Below are 24,748 nucleotides of genomic sequence, written 5' to 3' on the forward strand. Positions count from 1 at the left end.
GGACTACCTGACCCTCCTGCTAGATAGGGGTCCAGCTAGGTACCTAGTGGAGGACTAACTGATCCTCCTGCTAGATAGGGGTCCATACCTAGGTACCTAGTGTAGGACTAATTGACCCTCCTGCTAGATAGGGGTCCAGCTAGGTACCTAGTGGAGGACTAACTGACCCTCCTGCTAGATAGGGGTCCAGCTAGGTACCTAGTGGAGGACTAACTGACCCTCCTGCTAGATAGGGGTCCAGCTAGGTATCTAGTGGAGGACTAACTGACCCTCCTGCTAGATAGGGGTCCAGCTAGGTACCTAGTGGAGGACTAACTGACCCTCCTGCTAGATAGGGGTCCATACCTAGGTACCTAGTGGAGGACTAACTGACCCTCCTGCTAGATAGGGGTCCATACCTAGGTACCTAGTGGAGGACTAACTGACCCTCCTGCTAGATAGGGGTCCAGCTAGGTACCTAGCGGAGGACTAACTGATCCTCCTGCTAGATAGGGGTCCAGTTAGGTACCTAGTGGAGGACTAACTGACCCTCCTGCTAGATAGGGGTCCAGCTAGGTACCTAGTGGAGGACTAACTGACCCTCCTGCTAGATAGGGGTCCAGCTATGTACCTAGTGGAGGACTAACTGATCCTCCTGCTAGATAGGGGTCCAGCTAGGTACATAGTGGAGAACTAACTGACCCTCCTGCTAGATAGGGGTCCAGCTAGGTACCTAGTGGAGGACTAACTGACCCTCCTGCTAGATAGGGGTCCAGCTAGGTACCTAGTGGAGGACTAACTGACCCTCCTGCTAGATAGGGGTCCAGCAAGGTACCTAGTGGAGGACTAACTGACCCTCCTGCTAGATAGGGGTCCAGCTAGGTACCTAGTGGAGGACTAACTGACCCTCCTGCTAGATAGGGGTCCAGCTAGGTACCTAGTGGAGGACTAACTGACCCTCCTGCTAGATAGGGGTCCAGCTAGGTACCTAGTGGAGGACTAACTGACCCTCCTGCTAGAAAGGAGTCCAGCTAGGTACCTAGTGGAGGACTCACTGACCCTCCTGCTAGATAGGGGTCCAGCTAGGTACCTAGTGAAGGACTAACTGATCCTCCTGCTAGATAGGGGTCCAGCTAGGTACCTAGTGAAGGACTAACTGATCCTCCTGCTAGATAGGGGTCCAGCTAGGTACCTAGTGGAGGACTAACTGATCCTCCTGCTAGATAGGGGTCCATACCTAGGTACCTAGTGGAGGACTAACTGACCCTCCTGCTAGATAGGGGTCCAGCTAGGTACCTAGTGGAGGACTAACTGATCCTCCTGCTAGAAGATCCACACCTCCAGGAGGCTGCAGAAGGAGAGAGGCTGTGTGGCTGGACCTTTGGTTAGTTTATTGCTATTATAGTGGTCATGTTTGATTGACATTTTCTGTACATTTTTAGGAGCCTGAATTAAAGCAACAGACAACAAGACCATGTTGAACCACCCTGCCTGTCTATTCTGCCTGGTTTCTCCACACCCAGGGGTTGGCTACAACTTTAGATCTGAAGCTGTGACCAAAGATAGGGGTCCAGCTCCCCAAGAAGGTTGATCATCCTGGAACATGACTCAGTTCCTTTTCTCAACACCATGTCGATGATGTCACGTGCCTTCTCTGCCCTCTCAGCTATCACCTTTACTGACTCCATTTCCTCCTGGTTGATGACTGTGTGTTGCAGGAGTCCGTCCAGCAGACCATCCAGGACAGGTCCTGACACTCGTCTCACAAACTCTGTCCGTACAGAACGCAGCTGCTGCGCTGTAGAACCAGTCAGACTGCTCTCAGCCGGACGCCCTGCCCCTAACACAGCACCTGAGAGAGGCAGGTTACAAAATAACCACATTTGTTCATTCACATTTACATTTCAGACATTTAGAAACAGACTTCTTTCAGAGTGACCTACAGTAAAAGTCTTCATTGTATTATTAATCTTTGCATTAAGAACACATTCTGTAACAATAACAACCTGCATCAATGAACACATCACACCACTACTGTTTCATTCATATTTAGGGTCGGTTTTCACAGCCGTAGAAAAAGATGCTGGGGCATTCAGAACCAGGCTAATCTACATCAAGTCCTGGAGGAGATGTCATTGGGGCATTCAGAACCAGGCTAATCTACATCAAGTCCTGGAGGAGATGTCATTCAGAACCAGGCTAATGTATATCAAATCCTGGAGGAGATGTCATTCAGAACCAGGCTAATGTACATCAAGTCCTGGAGGAGATGTCATTCAGAACCAGGCTAATGTACATCAAATCCTGGAGGAGATGTCATTGGGGCATTCAGAACCAGGCTAATGTACATCAAGTCCTGGAGGAGATGTCATTGTTCTTGAAGACAGCCTTTTATAATCAGGACTAGTCCAACAGTAAACCATGTCGACTGGCCCTTAAGCCATTGGTTTGTACAGTGCATTTGGAAAGTATTCAGACCCCTTAACTTTTTCCACATTTTGTTACGTTACAGCCTTATTTTAAAATGGATTAACTACATGTTTTTCCTCATCAATCTACACACAATACCCCATAATGACAAAGCGAAAACAGGTTTTTGTAAATGTTTATAAATGTATTAAAAATAAAAAGACAGAAATACCTTATTTACATAAGTATTCAGACCCTTTGCTATGAGACTCGAAATTGAGCTCAGGTGCATCCTGTTTCCATTGATCATCCTTGAGATGTTTCTACAACTTGATTGGAGTCCACCTGTGGTAAATTCAATTGATTGGACATGATTTGGAAAGGCACACACCTGTCTATATAAGGTCCCACAGTTGACAGTGCATGTCAGAGCAAAAACCAAGCAATGAGGTCGAAGGATTATGTCAAGGCCCAGATCTGGGGAAGGGTACCGAAAAAGTTATGCAGCATTGAAAGTCCCCAAGAACACAGTGGCCTCCATAATTCTTAAATGGAAGAAGTTCGGAACCACCAAGACTCTTCCTAGAGCTGGCCGCCCGGACAAACTGAGCAAGCGGGGGAGAAGGGCCTTGGTCAGGGAGGTGACTAAGAACCCGATGGTCACTCTGACAGAGCTCCAGAGTTCCTCTGTGGAGATGGGAGAACCTTCCAGAAGGACAACCATCTCTGCAGAACTCCACCAATCAGGCCTTTATGGTAGAGTGGCCAGACGGAAGCCACTCCTCAGTAAAAGGCACATGACAGCCCGCTTGGAGTTTGCCAAAAGGCACCTAAAGGACTCTCAGACCATGAGAAACAAGATTCTCTGGTCTGATGAAACTAAGATTGAACTCTTTGGCCTGAATGCCAAGCGTCACATCTGGAAGAACCCTGGCACCATCCCTACGGTGAAGCATGGTGGTGGCAGCATCATGCTGTAGGGATGTTTTTCAGAAGCAGGGACTAGGAGACTAGTCAGGATCGAGGGAAAGATGAACTCAGCAAAGTACAGAGAGATCCTTGATGAAAACCTGCTCTAGAGCGCTCAGGACCGCAGACTGGGGCCAAGGTTCACCTTCCAACGGGACAACTACCCTAAGCACATAGACAAGACAACGCAGGAGTGGCTTCGGGACAAGTCTCTGAATGTCCTTGAGTGGCCCAGCCAGAGCCCGGACTTGAACACGATCGAACATCTCTGGAGAGACCTGAAAATAGCTGTGCAGCGATGCTCCCCATCCAACCTGACAGAGCTTCGAGAAGAATGGGAGAAACTCCCCAAATACAGGTGTGCCAAGCTTGTAGCGTCATACCCAAGAAGACGCAAGGCTGTAATCGCTGCCAAAGGTGCTTCAACAAAGTTCTGAGTAAAGGGTCTGAATACTTATGTAAATGTGATATTTCAGTTTTTTTTTTATATATACATTTGCAAAAATGTCTAAAAACCTGTTTTTGCTTTGTCATTATGGGGTATTTTGTGCAGATTGATGAGGGGAAAAAACGATTTAATCCATTTTATAATAAGGCTGTAACGTAACAAAATGTGGAAAAAGTCAAGGGGTCTGAATACTTTCTGAATGCACTGTAACTCATGTTTACTTACTTGTTGAATGGGTGGCAGTGATGTATTCATCTGAAAGATAAACAAAATGAGGTTATATCACTCTAAATAGCATCTGTTACAAAAGTACAAAGTTATGATTGACATATGCTCCTACCTTGTGATACCACTTCTTTCCATGCAATCCTCTCATCATCACCGAATAACTCCATCTCAATGTCAACCCCTGTCATTTTCAAAACCGCCTTGAAAAAGCTTGGTGTGGAGTCTCTATGTATGAGATGAATCTTCTGGAGAGAGATGGAGAGAGCGAGAGAGAGATTGCTTGCAATGTAAACATATGTTTCCCATGCCAATAAAGCCATTTGAATTGAGAGCCATCGAGTGAGAGAGAGCAATGGATAGAAATGTGACTTAAATGTCAGATTCATGTTCTTAGTCTACTAAAACTGTACCGGTGGATTGATGTAGGTAGAACAGGGAATGTTCAGTCTGAAGTAACTATTCAGTTTGAAGGCCTGCTCCGGTCTTGAGATGAGAACCCTTGAAGACCCTTCAGACTTTTCCTGTTGTTCCACAGCCTGCGAAACGAGGCATGAAATACACAGCCAGTCAATGTATAGTCTTATTCAAACATTATTCAGAAAACTAGCAACACACTATTATCTTCATGTTATGAGTGTCAACATAAACCGTACCACTGCTTAGTTAAGGTCACCTCTAAAAGAATGGTACCTCACCTGTATTTGGCTGGGGTTACTGGGGAACAGGTATAGACGTGGAATTAGTGTTTGCTTTTTCACTGACAGATAGAGCATCAGCTCACAGTGGACATCTATGTTCCGCGTAAAGATATAGCTCAGTATAACAGCGATAACTGAGAACTTGGGATGGAGAATTTTGGCATGGAATCTGGTGACCTCATGCACTTCCTCAACAGACACTCCATGTTCCTCTACATTAAGAATCTTCATCTCATTCCTCAGGGAAGGGTTGGTCCCTGAACAACACAATAAAAAGGAGACAGAAAGACAAATATTGTATTATTCATCCAACTAAAACACAAAGAATATGCAGTATCAGATCACAGTAAACAAACTCCCAGAATATTCATTCATTCATTCAGGAAGTGAAACTCAGTTACATGGAAATGTCTTTCTGAATACTATGTCTATATGGTTTTACCTAAACAGACAAAGTGTGGCAGATGAACTTCCTCCAGTTCACCTAACTCCATAGTGATGTCCAGCAATGGACCACCTTGTCCGTACTGCATGTCTTTCAGAAGGTGACTGTAGGGATACCAGTTCCTGAAGTGATACTTCAGAATGACATCTCTGTCACACACCCAGCGGAGCCCAGACACTGTGCACTCATAACGCCCTTTGGGTGACCTGTGCCTGAGGGCAACAACAAGATATGGTAGAGAGGGTCAATCGTCAAATGGAGAGGTTGGATTAGAAGACTCTTCCCAAAGGTAATGGGGAAATACACTAGCAAGTGGAATTAAATGTTAAAAGTAGTTATTTTACCTGAACATTGTCACTCCCTGGACAGTGGAAGTCAAGGGTTCAATCTGAAGCCAGTGTGTGGAGTCCTGAACAAGGACAAGCATGTCAGTTATACATATGGGGCCAGTTTCCTGGACAAAGATTGAGTCTAGTGCTGGATTTAAAGCATGATCAATGGAAGTTTCAATAGAAAGTTATTTAAGGTCCAGGACTAGGCTTAATCTGTGTCCGGGAAACTGGCCCATTAACCAAAGTAACTAATCTAATGTATTTATTCAATGTTACATGGAATGCTGGTATGACAACAGCTAAAATCCTGCATTCCTACAAGCAGAACACAGGACCGTCTATATCCCAGTATGAATGGTTGGTCAGTACACACCTGGCTTTCAGACTGTGTTTATATTACTAAAGCAGAACACAGGACTGTCTATATCCCAGTATGAATGGTTGGTCAGTACACACCTGGCTTTCAGACTGTGTTTATATTACTAAAGCAGAACACAGGACTGTCTATATCCCAGTATGAATGGTTGGTCAGTACACACCTGGCTTTCAGACTGTGTTTATATTACTAAAGCAGAACACAGGACTGTCTATATCCCAGTATGAATGGTTGGTCAGTACACACCTGGCTTTCAGACTGTGCCTGACTCCTGCAGGTATGTAAAAGTGAGAATTGACATTATGACTTACCTCAACATGGTCACAAGTCTTACAGCTCTGAGGAATCCCTGAAGTCAAAAGTAGTTGTTATTTAAAACGGATAATCTCATGTAATAATGAATTAATAAATATTAAACAGACTTGTAATAAAAATGAATGTAAGTGAGCAACTGTCTCAGAATGTACACTCATTATCATACCATAATCTGACATTAGTGTTATATTAATGAATGTTTGTGGAAGCAGGAAACAACATGGTTCTGGTCCATGTTTTGGAGATGTTGGGGGCCTGATTTCTGGTAGATCCCAGGATGAGAGCTTAAAGGTAGAGTCAGCTAAATGATGTTGTACGAGCAGCACCGCAGATATTGTGATGAGCAAGATGCCCGACTTCTCTCTCACACAGTATCTGCCCATGTGCACGGGTTCTCTTCACTCTCTTACAGCGTGGTAGCCACGGGACCAAAACAGAGAAGTTTAGCATCGCGCTCCAATGCCCTTAGTTGTTGTAGAAGTTTACCCACTATGATGTTTACTTTGTGCATCTACATCATATTGCTGACTCTACCTTTAAGTTTGTTTTGACCAAATAGATCATGATTGTGTTCCTTGCCTGGGACTCAAGTATAATGAACGCTTTAAAAGTATTTTGATTGAAAAACAATTAAATCAGTTAACGCTCACATTTCTCAGGTCCAGGCTTGATACAACACTCTCCACCATGGTCTCTGGTGTTGGGAAAGCAGATGGATAGACTGTGATTAAACTAAATACAACTTATAAAGGCTTTATATAGCATACATACAGTCTTCATAAGCAATACAAAGGGTGTATAAAGGGTGACAGAACACTATGTGCATTGCCAAATGTGACATAACACTATGTCAACTTCCATGAAGTCAATACTGATGGTGACATTACAGGTGACATTGCTTATCTTGATGAAAGCCCTTAGAGATGTGATGTCACCCGGTATCATGAGTTACTGTCTGTAGGTCCAACAGAACACATTAAAACACACCACTACTACTAATCTAACTGTCTGTAGGTCCAACAGAACACATTAAAACACACCACCACCACTAATCTAACTGTCTGTAGGTCCAACAGAACACATTAAAACACACCACTACTACTAATCTAACTGTCTGTAGGTCCAACAGAACACATTAAAACACACCACTACTAATCTAATTGTAGGAATGATTCCAGAGGAAAACACATGATAAAACATTGCTACGACTCACCTTTGAATGTGTTGGTCATCTATCTGACACAGGGTCACTGAGGAGGAGGAATAAACCCCAAACCCAGGATAGAGGGGTTCAGTGAATGTGGTGTGTTCTGTGTAAAGGTGTGTCAGTGTACCAGAGGAGGACACACTATAGAAGGACAAAGTACCAGCTGGCCAGTCCAGATACACTCCAACTCTGTTAGAAACAGGACCAGGGATGGATATGCTACGGACTCCCGCATGGAAAAAGTGATAACCTCCGTCATAGCAGAATAAACCCCAGGACTTCCTATTGGCTCCAATCCAACTGTCATATTTCTTTCCCTTCCTCTTCATTCCTCTGTACGCCACACCAATGTTACCATCATAACCACCCCTCTCCACCTCCCAGTAGTAACGAGATCCAGATAAGACTTCTCTGCAGAGAACTTGGGGATGATGGTCAAATCTGTCTGGATGGTCTTCATAATGCTGCTTCTCCTCCACCCGTGTCACCTTCCTGTTCCCCTCAGACAGTATCAGGTGTGGGTTTGCTGTATTTGGGTCCAGGGTGAGATGACAGGCATCTGTAGACAAAAGGAGAGTTTAATCAAACCACATCTTCATATAAAATGTAGTTTTTGTAGGTACAGAACAAGTATTGATTAGTTACTATGTTACTGTAGTTCTGAATATGCAGTTAATTAGGATTGAAGAGACTTACATTTCCTCAGCCCTGATTTCAGCCTGAACTCTCCACCATGATCCACACTGTAGGAGAAACAGGTTATTGACTGACAAAGACCTAATAAAGCAGTCAACATTTAAACCATATTGTTGTGTTCTGGTGCACTATCCAAGTTCATTACTAGAGAAATACAGGTATTCTATCCTACCTACTGCATACAGAACAGAGTACAACAGAGTACATCGTATGTGGTCCTCTGTAGCTCAGCTGGTAGAGCACGGCGCTTGTAACGCCAAGGTAGTGGGTTCGATCCCCGGGACCACCCATACACAAAAATGTATGCACGCACGACTGTAAGTCGCTTTGGATAAAAGCGTCTGCTAAATGGCATATTATTATTATTATTATTATTATTATATTATTACAATTCATTACTAGAGACATACAGGTATTCTATCCTACCTACTGCATACAGAACAGAGTACAATTCATTACTAGAGACATACAGGTATTCTATCCTACCTACTGCATACAGAACAGAGTACAATTCATTACTAGAGAAATACAGGTATTCTATCCTACCGACTGCATACAGAACAGAATACAATTCATTACTAGAGACATACAGGTATTCTATCCTACCTACTGCATACAGAACAGAGTACAATTCATTACTAGAGACATACAGGTATTCTACCCAACCTACTGCATACAGAACAGAGTACAATTCATTACTAGAGACATACAGGTATTCTATCCTACCTACTGCATACAGAACAGAGTACAATTCCAACAGGATATCAGAGATGCAGAAGAGGAGTATTCATGTGGTGATGATGTATGCTGTGTTGGAGTGCTAAGCCTGCTGGGTAAACGTCTCCTGTATTCTACCATCATGTCCTCATGTTACTGAACCTACTACACTTCATAGGACACAACCGCTGCTCACACTATTAGGACATCTATTCTGACTTACTTCAGCTTCATCAGTTTATCTGTGGGATCCACCAGAGCAGCTGAAAGCAGTCCCCCTGCAGAGTCTCCTGGGTGATTGTAGCTCAGGTCCAGCTCTTTCAGGTGGGAGGGGTTTGACCTCAGAGCTGAAGACAGAGCAGCACAGCCCTCCTCTGTGACCAGACAGCCAGACAGCCTACAGAGAGACACAACAGCTCTCTAGGTTGGTGGACTGGTGTCAATCATCTTGTAGGACACCCATATATTTGTCAATGACACAAAAATTGTGATGAAACATCAGATGTTCAGAGTATTTGTTTTACTAAGCTCAGTACCGACCTGACTGAAACAGCTGTACTTACCCCAGTGTGTGTAGTTTACAGTCTGGATCCTCCAGTCCAGCAGACAGCAGTGTAACTCCTGAGTCCTGCAGGTCATTGTCTCTCAGCTCCAGTTGTTTCAGTTGTGAGTTGGGTGAACTCAGGACTGAGGCCAGATCTGAACAGCAACCCTCTGTCAGACCACACTGACCTAGACTAGAGGACAGAAGAGCACATGATTAACAAATGTTTAAAACATCCACATAATAACTCATACTGAAGAAAGTTAACTCACACTAGTGTCTTTATGTTGCAGAGTGGACTGGTTAGTCCAACACAGAGCAGCTTCACTCCTCTGTCTCCCAGGTCATTGTAGCTGAGGTCCAGTTCTCTCAGGGGGAGTTTGGTGTCTGCAGAGCTGAAGCCAGAGTCTCACAGGATTCATATGTGAGTTTACAGCCAGCCAGTCTGGAGAGAGGAGATATAGTGATACACTGATAAATATGCAAAGCTTTAAGAATAATGAGATGCATTAAGACAATAACAGAAGGACACATGATTAACCAATGTTAAAAACATACTAACTCACTCAAGATATTTACCTTAGTTTTATATATGTTATGTATGTTTCTGGATATGTCCCAAAAATGTTAAAATAATGTTAAAAACATACACATACTAACTATACTGAACAGAAATATAAACGCAACATGTAAAGTGTTGGTTCCACGAGCTGTTGCTAGAGAATTTAATGTTAATTTCTCTACCATAAACCGCCTCCAACATCGTTTTAGAGAATTTGGCAGTACATCCAACCGGCCTCACAACCGCAGACCACTTGTAACCACGCCAGTCCAGGACCTCCACATCCGACTTCTTCACCTGCAGGATGGTCTGAGACAAGCCACCAGGACAGCTGATTTAACTGTGGGTTTTCACAACCGAATAATTTCTGCACAAACTGTCAGAAACCGTCTCAGGGAAGCTCATCTGCGTGCTCGTCATCCTCACCAGGGTCTTGACCTGACTGCAGTTCGGCGTCGTAACCGACTTCTGTGGGCAAATGCTCACCTTCGATGGCCACTGGCACACTGGAGAAGTGTGCTCTTCACGGATGAATCCCGGTTTCAACTGTACCGGGAAGATGGCAGAAAGAGTGTATGGCGTCGTGATGGCATTGTGTGGGCGAGCGGTTTGCTGATGTCAATGTGGTTAACAGAGTGCCCCATGGTGGCGGTGGGGTTATGGTATGGGCAGGCATAAGCTACGGACAATGAACACAATCACATTTTATCGATGGCAATTTGAATGCACAGAGATACCGTGACGAGATCCTGAGGCCCATTGACGTGCCATTCATCTGCTGCCATCACCTCATGTTTCAGCATGATAATGCACGGCCCCATGTCGCAAGGATCTGTATACAATTCCTGGAAGCTGAAAATGTCCCAGTTCTTCCATGGACTGCATACTCACCAGACATGCATGTTTGGGAGGCTCTGGATCGACGTGTACGACAGCGTCTTCCAGTTCCCGGCAGTTTTCAGCAACTTCGCACAGCCATTGAAGAGGAGTGGGACAACATTCCACAGGCCACAATCAACAGCCTGATCAACTCTATGTGAAGGAGATGTGTCGCGCTGCATGAGGCAAATGGTGGTCACACCAGATACGGACTGGTTTTCTGATACACACCCATACTTATTTTTTTTAAGGTATCTGTGACCAACAGATGCATATCTGAATTCCCATTTATGTGAAATCCATAGATTAGGGCCTAATGAATTTATTTCAATTGACTGATTTCCTCATATGAACTGTAACTCAGTAAAACCTTTCAAATTGTTATATGTTGCATTTATATTTTTGTTCAGTATACAGTACATACATAATATATAAACACTCACAGTGGATACTGAAGATATTTAACTCACACTAGTGTCTGTATGTTGCAGAGTGGACTGGTTAGTCCAACACAGAGCAGCTCCACTCCTCTGTCTCCCAGGTCATTGTAGCTGAGGTCCAGTTCTCTCAGGGGGGAGTTTGGTGTCTGCAGAGCTGAAGCCAGAGTCTCACAGGATTCATATGTGAGTTTACAGCCAGACAGTCTGGAGAGAGGAGATATGTTGATACACTGTTAAATATGCAAAGCTTTAATAACAATGAGATGCATTAATACAATAACAGAAGGACACATGATTAACCAATGTTAAAAACATACTAACTCACTCAAGATATTTACCTTAGTTTTATATATGTTATGTATGTTTCTGGATATGTCCCAAAATGTTAAAATAATTTTAAAAACATACACATACTAACTATACTGAACAAAAATATAAACCCAACATGTAAAGTGTAGGTCCCACGTTTCATGAGCTGAAATAAAAGATCCCAGAAATGTTCCATACGCACAAAAGCATATTTCTCTCAAATGTTGTGCATAAATTTCTTTAGATCCCTGTTAGTGAGCATTTCTCCTTTGTTAAGATAATCCATCCACCTGACAGGTGTGGTATATCAAGAAGGTGATTAAACAGCATGATCATTACACAGGTGCACCTTGTGCTGGGGACGATAAAAGGCCACTCTAAAATGTGCAGTTTTGTCACACAACACAATGCCACAGATGTGTCAAGTTTTGAGGGAGCGTGCAATTGTTATGATGACTGCAGGAATGTCCACCAGAGCTGTTGCTAGAGAATTGAATGTTAATTTCTCTACCATAAACCCCCTCCAACATCGTTTTAGAGAATTTGGCTGTACATCCAACCGGCCTCACAACCACAGACCACTTGTAACCACGCCAGCCCAGGACCTCCACATCCGACTTCTTCACCTGCAGGATGGTCTGAGACAAGCCACCAGGACAGCCGATTTAACTGTGGGTTTTCACGAACAAATAATTTCTGCACAAACTGTCAGAAACCGTCTCAGGGAAGCTCATCTGCGTGCTCGTCATCCTCACCAGGGTCTTGACCTGACTGCAGTTCAGCGTCGTAACCGACTTCTGTGGGCAAATGCTCACCTTCGATGGCCACTGGCACACTGGAGGAGTGTGCTCTTCACGGATGAATCCCGGTTTCAACTGTACCGGGAAGATGGCAGAAAGAGTGTATGGCGTCCTGATGGCATTGTGTGGGCGAGCGGTTTGCTGATGTCAACGTTGTGAACAGAGTGCCCCATGGTGGCGGTGGGGTTATGGTATGGGCAGGCATAAGCTACGGACAATGAACACAATCACATTTTATCGATGGCAATTTGAATGCACAGAGATACCGTGACGAGATCCTGAGGCCCATTCAACCGCCGCCATCACCTCATGTTTCAGCATGATAATGCACGGCCCCATGTCGCAAGGATCTGTACACAATTCCTGGAAGCTGAAATTGTCCCAGTTCTTCCATGGACTGCATACTCACCAGACATGCATGTTTGGGATGCTCTGGATCGACGTGTACGACAGCGTCTTCCAGTTCCCGGCAGTTTCCAGCAACTTCGCACAGCCATTGAAGAGGAGTGGGACAACATTCCACAGGCCACAATCAACAGCCTGATCAACTCTATGTGAAGGAGATGTGTCGCGCTGCATGAGGCAAATGGTGGTCACACCAGATACGGACTGGTTTTCTGATACACACCCATACTTATTTTTAAGGTATCTGTGACCAACAGATGCATATCTGAATTCCCATTTATGTGAAATCCATAGATTAGGGCCTAATTAATTTATTTCAATTGACTGATTTCCTCATGAACTGTAACTCAGTAAAACCTTTGAAATTGTTGCATGTTGCATTTATATTTTTGTTCAGTATACAGTACATACATAATATATAAACACTCACAGTGGATACTGAAGATAGTTAACTCACACTAGTGTCTGTATGTTGCAGAGTGCACTGGTTAGTCCAACACAGAGCAGCTCCACTCCTCTGTCTCCCCAGGTCATTGTAGCTGAGGTCCAGTTCTCTCAGGGGGGAGTTTGGTGTCTGCAGAGCTGAGGCCAGAGTCTCACAGGATTCATTTTTGAGTTTACAGCAATCCAGTCTGGAGAGAGGAGATAATCTGTTAGATATACAAATCCTTCAGAATAATGATACTGTATACATCAACTCAATAGCAGAACTTACAGTGCTCTCTTGCAGGTTTTCACTACCGGCATTAACCTCTGATAACCTGTCTCTGATGTGGTGTATGTCTTCAGGTCAAACTCCTCCAGCACCTCCTCTGACATCAGTAACAGGTAGGCCAGGGCTGAACATTGTTGAGGTTCTAGCTCTGTTTCTGAAAGAGTTCCTGATCGCAGGGAGGTTTGCATTTCTTCAACTAGAGAGTTGGCACCAAGTTCATTCAGACAGTGGAACAAGTTGATGATCCTTTCTGGTGAGGATTCCCATTCGATGTTGTCTGAAAGGTACCTGACTGTTCTCTCAACTGTTTCCTCATTGCTCTGTGTTGTACTTCCTGTCTGTGTCAGAAGGCCTTGTAACCGATTCTGATTGGACTCCAGTGAGAGACCCAGAAGGAAGCGGAGGAACAGGTCCAGGTGTCCATTCTCACTCTTCAAGGCCTGGTCCACTGCTCTCCTGTGTAAGTCAAACAACTGGATTGACTCCTCCTCTTCATCCTCACTAGTGGGGGAAAAAACATGTTCCTTCTTGTCCAGACATGATTCTAAAGCATGCACTGCTGCTAGAAACTCCTGAATGCTCAGATGCACAAAGCTGTAGACCTTCTCTTGGTTCAGCCCAGATTCTTCTTTAAAGATCTCTGTACACAATGCTGAGTACTCTGATGCCTCTGTGACATCAAGGCCACACTCTCTCAGGTCCTCCTCATAGAAGATCAGGTTGCCCTTCTGCAGCTGTTGGAAAGCCAGCTTTGCCAGTTTCAGGATCATCTCTTTGTCTGACTGAGACAGTTCCTTTGGGTTTGTCTCTGTGGCTTTGTTGTACTTCCTGTTCTTCACAATGAATTGGATGAGCGTGAAGTGTGTGTACATCTGGGTCTGAGTTTTGGGGACTTCATCCTTCTCTGCCTCTTTCAGCATCATCTCAAGGACAGTGGCTGATATCCAACAGAAGACTGGCATGTGGCACATGATGTGGAGGCTCCTTGATGTCTTCATGTGTTTGATGATTTCATTGGCCAGATTCTGATCTGTGATTTTCTTCCTGAAGTACTCCTCCTTCTGTGGATCATTGAACCCTCGTACCTCTGTCACCTGGTCAACACACTCAGGTGGGATCTGATTGGCTGCTGCAGGCCGTGAGGTTATCCAGAGGAGAGCAGAGGGAAGCAGATTCCCCTTGATGAGGTTTGTCAGCAGCACGTCCACTGAGGTTGGCTTCGTGACATCACAGCACCTCTCATTGTTTTTGAAGTCTAGAGGAAGTCGACACTCATCCAGACCATCAAAAATGAAAACAGTTTTGGTTTCACCATCTTCAATGTTGTCAATCTCTTTCAGCTCTGAGAAGTAGTGGGAAAGAAGTTGCATCAGACTGTATTGGTCCTTTTTCAGGTTCAGATCACGGAAAGGAAGAGGAAACATGAAATTAACGTCCTGATTTGCTTTTCCCTCTGCCCAGTCAAGGATGACCTTCTGCACAGAGACTGTTTTTCCAATGCCAGCGATTCCTTTTGTCAGCACAGTTCTGATAGGTTTGTCTTGTCCAGGTAAAGGCTTGAAGATGTCGTTGCATTTGATTGGTGTCTCTTGTGTGGTTTGTTTCTTGGATGCCATCTCTATCTGTCTCACCTCATGTTCATTATTGACCCCTCCACTTCCACCCTCTGTGATGTAGAGCTCTGTGTAGATGTCCTTTAACAGACTTTGGTTTCCATGGTGTCCAATTCCTTCAGATATGTGTTGATACTTGTGTTTCAGTTTAGCCTTAATGTCTTGTTGGACTGTCAGAAGAGTTTGACCTGCAGGAAAACAATGAGATTGATATTAATCCCATAAAACTAGAAGATTAACTTTTGAAAGTTAAAACTGATCAACATGATCTAATATTAAAGCAGTAATTTGATCAATAGAGAAAGATGTAAGGTGTGGACGGGAGGGCTGTTGTAACTCCCAGTCTTACTCCTCATACCCAGAGGGTTGTGTGTGAACATTACAGCACCCTGGCTGACAATCCCCTCCATCGTCTCAACTGGATCCTGAACGTTTTCGTAGTCCAACTGGTAGTCAGAGCTTTTCATCTGTTGTTCAGACATTTTGCCACGTCTCAGAGGTTCCCGGCTGGGTGTAGGTGACTCTGCTCTGGGCTTCTGGACACTTTCAACAAAACAGGGAGACAGATCACTTCATCAATAGTGCATCAATATCACATCAACAACTGCATAGCTGAACTCAAGTCCTGATGTTTTCTTTGAAATGAGGGGCTGCTGTTCTGAAGCCTTTTCCAGATTGCAAAAAATCTGAAGCATGTACGGGATTATCTACTTTACACACAGTCTCTACTCTACTCATTCACTATGGGATTCTCTACTTTACACACAGTCTCTACTCTACTCATTCACTGTATGGGATTCTCTACTTTACACAGTCTCTACTCTACTCATTCACTATGGGATTCTCTACTTTACGTAGTCTCTACTCTACTCATTCACTGCCCAGAGAACAGACTACTCTGGCCATTTCAGTGATGAATGGAGAATGGTGCTTGTTTAAAAAAGCTACATCAATCAATGTCTGCAAGATCACATCCTGATAGTATTCTACAGAACCCAATGTAATAGCATAGTATAAAGTTACTGGAAGACAAAACATTTCTTATGAGATGTTAAGATGACTGTGCGAATTGGTCAAATTTCTCTCTCATGTGGTTAAAACCCAACAGAGTGCCACTAGGCAAAATATGTGCTGTGATTGAAACAAAACACAGGTATGCTGCAGTTTGTTAACATCATCTGCTCTACAATTCGCTCACTGTACTTCATTCAAAACACAAAACAGCACTGTACAAAACTCAACTGATTGAGATCAAATGGTTGACTTGCAGAGATGCTTCATGGTCGTTTCACAGGTAAAACTTGAAGAATTTCCAAGACTGGCCTGATTGAAACAGCAAATTTGTCGGCAAACTTTCCAAAATGTCGACAAAACAAAATACGCGGTGGGATCTTTTGTGTTTGTAAAATGTATTATGCGAAAAATGGCGGTGGAAACGCATGTATCCGCAAATATTGATATAATAACCATCATATGGAAGTAAAGTTGGAGTCACGAGATGACATGCTGTGTGGTCCTCCCACTACGACTCAGGAAAGCATGTCGTTTATTAGGCTACAGATGAAATAAGTTCTGATGAACTTCACAGGGTGGTGAAAGTGCCCGGTGACAAGCTTGATGCTCCTTTCAATAAATATCGAGGGTCTTATTCTGGTGGGTTCTGTCATCATTACAATCCAGATGATGATCTATGGGGTTATAATGATGACAGAACCCTGACAGTTTGTATTTTGAATATCATGGTCGCACATTGAGTTTCATGGTTGTAAGTACGGTTCCTCTTCAAGCTTCTTCCTGAGATTTGATTGATGGAACAATCTGGCCAATGGTTGCAACAATAGGCAGCTGTGGTTTTGGCTGATTGGTCAGGAGTAAAAAGGTCATGCCCCCAAAGCTGCTGAAACCATTTTTTTTCACATGCGAATCTCTTTCTACAACAGGGGGGCGGAAGGGCGGCGGAAGAGGGCGGTTACCTTCTTTTAAAGCTACAGTTTGCTATTTTTTAATGTATATATATATATATATATATATATATATATATTACTCCTTTTTTCTCCCCAATTTCTTGGTGTCCAATTGGTAGTTAAAGTCTTGTCCCATCGCTGCAACTCCCGTATGGACTTGGGAGAGGCGAAGGTCGAGGGCCGTGCGTCCTCGGAAACACAACCCAGCCGAGCCGCACTGCTTCTTGATACAATGCCCGCTTAACCTGAAAGCCAGCCGTGTCAGCGTGAACTGCGCCCGGCCCGCCACAGGAGTCGCTAGTGCGCGATGGGACAAGAACATCCCTGCCGGCCAAACCCCCCCCCCTAACCTGGACGACACTGGGCCAATTGTGCGCCGCCCCATGGGTCTCCCGGTCGCGGCCGGCTGCGACAGAGCCTGGACTCAAACCAGGATCTCTAGTGGTACAGCTAGCACTGCGATGCAGAGCCTTAGACCACTGCGCCAGGGAGGCCCGCTGGTCAAAGGATTTTTGGATAAACTTCTCTTAAATTAGTTGTATATCTTTAAAATAACTAAATTTACAATTGATCTCTTACCTCTTAGAACTGGTGTCTTGAGTCAGACTCTTTTTAGAGGCAGTGGCCCCCTCCTCTCTCTCAGAATACTTCCTCTTAGAGGCAGTGCCTCTCTCCTCTCTCACCCCAAAGAGACTCATTTTAGAGGCAGTGTTCTCCTCCTCTCTCTCCCCAGAGTGACTCATTTTAGAGGCAGTGTTCTCCTCCTCTCTCTCCCCAGAGTGACTCATTTTTGAGTCACAGCTCACTTAGCTACACTAAGAAATAACAGAACAGTCAATATTTCCGAACATTAACAATGACAACACTTTTACTGTCTGTGGTCAAAGTTCAAACAGAGACTTCATGTTGCATTTAAACATGCACAGTCCAATGTGTTATTAATTTGATTTGATTTGACTTGGATCCCCATTAGCTGACTCCATAACAACAGCTAGTCTACCTGGTTGGATCCCCATTAGCTGACTCCATAACAACAGCTAGTCTACCTGGTTGGATCCCCATTAGCTGACTCCATAACAACAGCTAGTCTACCTGGTTGGATCCCCATTAGCTGACTCCATAACAACAGCTAGTCTACCTGGTTGGATCCCCATTAGCTGACTCCATAACAACAGCTAGTCTACCTGGTTGGATCCCCATTAGCTGACTCCATAACAACAGCTAGTCTACCTGGTTGGATCCCCATTAGCTGACTCCATAACAACAGCTAGTCTACCTGGTTGGATCCCCATTAGCTGACTCCATAACAACAGCTAGTCTACCTGGTTGGATCCCCATTAGCTGACTCCATAACAACAGCAGCTAGTCTACCTGGTTGGATCCCCATTAGCTGACTCCATAACAACAGCTAGTCTACCTGGTTGGATCCCCATTAGCTGACTCCATAACACCTGGGGTCCACACACAACTAACTAAAAAAGATATTACAGACATCAACTTTACAGTTGACATTGAAAGACAGTAGTAGACATTATAAAACATTTACCAAGTAGACATTACAGCCAGTTAAAATAGCTGACAGGTATTTCTTCCTAACCCTTTAAGAGAATAGAGCCTACACACCATTGTTTCTTGTTCTGATTTAGTAGTAGCCTACAAGGTGACATTGCTTTGTTATGCAGGAAAAGTTCAAATTATGGAAAAATTGGTTTGTCTGGCAAGTACATTTGATTGAGCCTAGTTGTACTCATTAGTGCACACCTTCTGAAACCGTACCAACATGTTTGATTGAGCCTGGTTGTACTCCCAAACCGTACCAAAACATTTCGCAACAGAAAAGGTTTTGGAACGACAGCGAGGAACAAATGTAGGTAGCTCCCAACCCGTATGGTTTAGTAACCCGTATGGTTTAGTAACCCGTATGGTTTAGTAACCCGTATCGTTTAGTTTTTATGCCCATAGTTGCACGTGACTTTTACTTGACCAGACGGACTAGTTTCTTAAGCGACAGCTTTACAAAGAAATCCGATGCACGTCTTCCTTCAGGAAGTTAAAGAAATTAAAGTTTTGACCGTCTTGTGTATCATGCGTAATCATGATAATGTGCTGTCAATCGCTTATAACAATAATACCCTACTAGTCTATCACATCATATTGATTAGGCTAACCAATATAGTAATCAAAATATGCCTAAAAAGATCATTCTTGAAAGTTGATATCAGTATTGTATAACTTTACAATTCTGCGGATGCTTTACCCCCTAAATCAACTCTCTATAATAGTCTAACTTCTCAAAAACACTTTTCTATATTAAATTGTAAATGAACGTTACAAACCTCAAAAAAAATTACTTCAACCATACTTCCTTATAAATGTACTTCCTATTTCAGTCGTCTGCGGTAGAGGCTGGTGGGAGGAGCTATAGGAGGAAGGGCTCATTCTAATGGCTGGAATGGAATTAATGGAATGGAGTCAAACATTTGGTTTCCATATGTTTGATACCGTTCCTCTGATTCCATTCCAGCCATTAGAATGAGCCCTTCCTCCTATAGCTCCTCCCACCAGCATCTGGTCAGCAGGTTCAACACTTGTAGGTTTATATTATATGTTGATATTTATGTCATGTAAAGTCTTCGTACACTTCATGCAAGGCAAGTATTCAGCCCATAAATTCATATTCCATCTGGTAAAAGTGGATTTTTATCATTTTATTTGATTGTGATGTTTTGCAGTGCTACCAGGAGAGGGCAGTGTGACAACACCCAGGTTTGGCAGAAGGACTCCAGACAGTCATATCTGTGTGGTAACATGATAGGATGGGTAACCAATGATATATAGTATATATACAAAAGTATGTGGACACCCCTTCAAATGAGTCGATTCGGCTATTTCTGCCACACCCGTTGCTGACAGGTGTATAAAATAAAGCACACAGCCATGCAATCTCCATAGACAAACATTGGCAGTAGAATGGCCCATACTGAAGAGCTCAGTGATTTCAACGTGGCACCGTCATAGGATGTCACCTTTCCAACAAGTCAGTTCGTCAAATTTCAGCCCTGCTAGCGTTGCCTCGGTCAACTGTAAGTGCTGTTATTGTGAAGTGGAAACGTCTAGGAGCAACAACGGCTCAGCGTGAAGTGGTAGGCCACACAAACTCACAGAACGGGACCACCGAGTGCTGAAGCGCATATCGCGTAAAAATAGTCTGTCCTCAGTTGCAACACTCACTACCGAAGTTCCAAACTGCCTCTGGAAGCAACATCAGCACAGTAATTGTTAGTCGGGAGCTTCATGAAATGGGTTTCCATGGCTGAGCAGCCGCACACAAGCCTAAGATCACCATGCACAAGGCCAAGCGTCGGCTGGAGTGGTGTAAAGCTCGCCGCCATTGGACTCTGGAGCAGTGGAAACAAGTTCTCTGGAGTGTTGAATCACTTCAGTGCGGTTAAACAACTTGAAACTAGAAAGATGTGTAGAACCCCAATCCATTCGAGGTGAAGGAACTCCAGCAAAATCCATCTTTTAATCTCACTTCTGACACCATGTCTTGTTTTGTATGCTTTGTACAAAATAATAAAATGCAGGACGCACAGGATCTTTATAAACGTAGCTCTTTATTAACTAGCTATAACTGGCATGGTCACGTGTCTCTTTAAGATGACCTCACCACCTGGGTGGTCTTAACCAATCATAGCGCAGTATGATACGATGGTAAAAGGGATCCAATTACAATTCAGTATGCTGACACATATGAATATTACAGTAGCCTAGGACAACAAAAAATAAAAGCGTGTACTGTCTGACAGAGTGATAGACCGTGTACTGTATGACAGAGTGATAGACCGTGTACTGTATGACAGAGTGATAGACCGTGTACTGTATGACAGAGTGATAGACCGTGTACTGTATGACAGAGTGATAGACCGTGTACTGTATGACAGAGTGATAGACTGTGTACTGTATGACAGAGTGATAGACCGTGTACTGTATGACAGAGTGATAGGCCGTGTAGTGGATGACAGAGTGATAGACCGTGTACTGTATGACAGAGTGATAGACCATTTTGTCAACATGAAAGAGAGGAGGATGTCATTGGTGTTTCTCTACAAGTAGGGTGAGTCAACATGTTTTTTCTACTTGAACAAACACATAAATCAGGACCATGAACCATTCTTTGCAACTTGCGGTAACTCTCTGTGGTTTAAATCAATAGTTGTTTAGTGGTCCGAAAATGTCGGAAACATTAACTTGCTTGACCATGATGTAGGTCATGTAACTGTCTGTTACATAGAATATGCTTTGTGGACTTAACCGGACAGAAGTTGCTCTCTGGTTTTGTGATAAAAACAAAGGTGTGGTTGAATTTATTCTCCCACTGTGTCTTCTTATTGTCTCGACCTTTAGGCCTAAAGCCTATATCAGGGTCACAAGGCATATGAATTAACAGGTTATAGAGCAAAAACATTATTACAACACATAGATTGTATTGTATTTTTCTGTCTTCCCCAGTGATTTTACACACGCACCTCTACTGGTGTGACCTCATAATAGGCGTGGATGCAATTTGGACCCCCAAGCTTTAGGCTTCTGTAGGACTGAACCTGCCGAGTTGATGCATGAGGTTCGGAATGTTTTAATTATAGGCCATGCCCGGGCTTTTCTCCGTTTATTTTACAAGTTGTATCATGTTAAATATCAGCCACTATCGAGAGCAACCGTCAGTAAAACCCACATACATTTATAACTGTCACTTTAGTGTTCGTTTTCTTCAATTTGTAGCTTACATTTAGCATCATTCCATTCTGTTTCCCTTTCTTTCCTCTGTCACGTCAGTTGTTCCTGAGGGTCGTTAGCATTAGGCTAACGTTGTGCAAGAATTTAGGACATGTAGCCTGTTTGAATCATTATGGAACTCAGACCACACGTAGCAGGTTAAACCTGTAGCCTGGTTCACGGTTCACGACGACCGAACCGGTTTCATACAGTTCCATGATTAGTGAGAATTATGGTAAATGTATAGGACCCCCTATTCAACCCCTATTGTACACTTTTTTCCAACTTCCAATATTTCATGGATTGAACTTGAATATGACAACTTTCAGGATGAATCAAACCACTGTATTTTTTATTAATCAATATATTTAGTGTGTAAAGGTTCTCCAAACCAGTTTTTTTTAATGATTCATACATACTTTCCTAACCCTAAAATGTGCCTAAATAATCTACAAAATCGGAGTATTTTTAAATCTACCAGTTGGTGCTGAAACGAAGATGAAGATGCATAGATGACATTCTTTCATTGATCCCTATATTCTGAACCCGTCCTCTCGATGTATTCTAGTCTGGCGACAAAAATCAAATTAAAGGTACACCGTATTTAAAGGCAAGGCTTAAGATAAATGTACTGAAAACGCTATTGAATGAAAACTCCACCAGAAAATCTGTTGGCCAGCAAGTGGGAGTGTTTTCAGCGGTGGAAATACATTTATTCAGCGGTCGCAAGGGAACCACGCCTGCAAAGCCCGTTATGCAACTTAATAAGGTAAAGTCTGAATAGAAACTATGAGCAGTGCGTAGGAAAGGCGTAATTTCATAAGTTGGAATAGTGCCCTTAGTGAATACACCCATGCACTGCTTGACTTCACATGAGGTGCCAACAGTTTATCTCGTCCGTTGCACCCGGGCTTGTATTCACGTGTGCCGACAACGATGCGGAACATTACGCAACAGTGCGCTGGCCAAGTTTATGAAGCGTACAGCACTGAGCAAAACGGACCACAGCCTTTCTGATCGGTGTCACCAGAAAGCATTTTCAACTTGAACTTTGATTTATCCCAACATTTAATTAGTTTCTATGCTATTGTTGCACGTCATTTTTACTTGACTGACTTGTCGAAACAGACTATTTTCTTTAGTGACAGCTTTACATAATTCCGATGCACGTCTTTCTAACACAGTTTCGACATGTGGATAATAATCACGATAATGTGATGTCAGTCGCCTTTACCAATAATACCCTAACTCATAGCCCTGTAGCCTATAACATCACATCACATTGGATCATATTGATTAGGCTAAGCAATATGAATCAACACCAATGTACAGTAAAATTATCATTCTTGAAAGTTGAAATCAGTATTGTATTAACTTTTACATTTCTGTAGATGTCTTACCCCTAAATCACCTGTCTCTCTATGATAGCCTCACTTCTCCAGAACACTTTTCTACATTAAATTGTAAAAGAAAGCTACAAACCTCCGATGTTTTTGTCTTCTACCCATAACGTCCATTTCTTCCTCTACTTCCTTATACATGGACTTCCTGTGTTGGGACATTTACAACGCCTCGCCTTAAGAGGTGACGTCACTACATTTACAACACCTCACCTTAACAGAGGTGACTATAATAATAATAATAATAATAATAATAATAAGCCATTTAGCAGACGCTTTTATCCAAAGCGACTTACAGTCATGCGTGCATACATTTTTTCGAACATTACCACTGTCTTAGTCTGAACCTTTATGCAGTCTCTGGGGCATTGGAAGCACTGTGGCCGGTGCCAGAGATTCTGAGTTTTGGTCAAAGTAAAGTCACAATGCATAAAATACCAACAATGGTTGCTACGACAATCCCCGTGTTTAAAAACAACTGAAAAAACATCCCACTTTGAAGAGAAAGTTACGATTGAATGAATGTACAGCATTTGCTGACAGAATTTGTGATTGTTCTCCTGCTTAAATAAAGGTCAAACAAATAACAAAAAAAAATCTCAGTCTTTATCTGTATAGAGATATTGCATGCATCCCATATGGCACCCTATTCCCTATATAGTGCACTACCCCAGACCAGGGCTCATAGGGTTCTGGTCAAAAGTAGTGCACTATGTAGGGAACAGGGTGCCATTTACATTTTAGTCAATTAGTAGACGCTCTTATCTAGAGCGACTTACAGTTAGTGGGTGCATACATTATTTTATTTTTATACAGGCCCCCGTGGGAATCGAACCCATAACCCTGGCGTTGCAAACGCCATGCTCTACCAACTGAGCTACATCCCTGCCGGCCATTCCCTCCCCCACCCTGGACGACGCTGGGCCAATTGTGCGCCGCCCCATGTGTCTCCGGGTCGCGGCAGGCTACGACAGAGCCTGGATTTCTGGTTGTCATATTGCTCAGGCACTTTATTCGTTGTGTACGTGTTTTGTGAGCAAGCTATTGAAACACAACATGTAGAACAAACGAAATATTAAACATTTCCCATTTCCTCAGTCATTATTCATTGGATATCTCCTCTGTACTGTTACTGCAATGCTGTCCACTAGATGGCGATAACGGGGTTCACGCCACTGACATTCACAGTGTTAACGCATAGTGGTAACACTGACACTATACCACCCTGGACATATCTTTACTCTATTCTACTGTTAAAATGAACCATCCTGTCTGACAACACATTGCAAATGTATGATTCCGTTCACAGTATCTATTTTTGGGGAAAGTGCACAAACATCCCTTTTGAAAAAACGCAACTTAACCAAGGCCTAACTTCTGATAGACTTGAAAAAACGTATCTTAACCAAAGGCCTAACTTCTGATTGACAACAGAACAGAATAGAGGGGGAAAACAAAGCAGCAAAAACAATGAAAAAGTAACGTCTGTCTTTCACCTTAAAGCCTTGTGACGTAACACTGT

At 43.3% G+C, this 24,748-nt stretch overlaps 1 protein-coding gene across 1 annotated transcript; it reads right to left on the reverse strand.

The window, feature by feature from the left end:
- Positions 1 to 1,219: 1,219 nt before the first annotated feature.
- On the reverse strand, positions 1,220 to 17,978 carry LOC121560143 (NACHT, LRR and PYD domains-containing protein 5). Its single transcript, XM_045211085.1, has 16 exons — positions 17,630 to 17,978; positions 15,436 to 15,629; positions 13,474 to 15,274; positions 11,275 to 11,448; positions 9,043 to 9,216; positions 8,103 to 8,149; positions 7,413 to 7,965; positions 6,850 to 6,893; positions 6,196 to 6,233; positions 5,521 to 5,585; positions 5,174 to 5,388; positions 4,729 to 4,988; positions 4,444 to 4,569; positions 4,146 to 4,278; positions 4,031 to 4,060; positions 1,220 to 1,831 (listed from the first exon to the last, which is right to left on the reverse strand). The coding sequence occupies exons 1-16, from the start codon at positions 17,836 to 17,838 to the stop codon at positions 1,518 to 1,520; spliced, it is 4,377 nt and encodes a 1,458-aa protein (XP_045067020.1). The 5' UTR covers positions 17,839 to 17,978; the 3' UTR covers positions 1,220 to 1,517.
- Positions 17,979 to 24,748: the final 6,770 nt, after the last annotated feature.

The sequence above is a fragment of the Coregonus clupeaformis genome, chromosome 35 (assembly GCF_020615455.1).
Source record: "Coregonus clupeaformis isolate EN_2021a chromosome 35, ASM2061545v1, whole genome shotgun sequence".
Lineage (NCBI taxonomy): Eukaryota > Metazoa > Chordata > Actinopteri > Salmoniformes > Salmonidae > Coregonus > Coregonus clupeaformis.

Excerpts from the sequence above, each read along its gene's own strand:
- LOC121560143 (XM_045211085.1), bottom strand. The coding sequence starts at position 17,838 with ATGAGTCACTCTGGGGAGAGAGAGGAGGAGAACACTGCCTCTAAAATG. Across the intron at positions 6,234-6,849 it reads CAAGCCTGGACCTGAGAAAT|GGATTCCTCAGAGCTGTAAG; the intron begins GTGAGCGTTAAC and ends TTTTGACTTCAG. Across the intron at positions 4,989-5,173 it reads GCCACACTTTGTCTGTTTAG|GGACCAACCCTTCCCTGAGG; the intron begins GTAAAACCATAT and ends TGTGTTGTTCAG.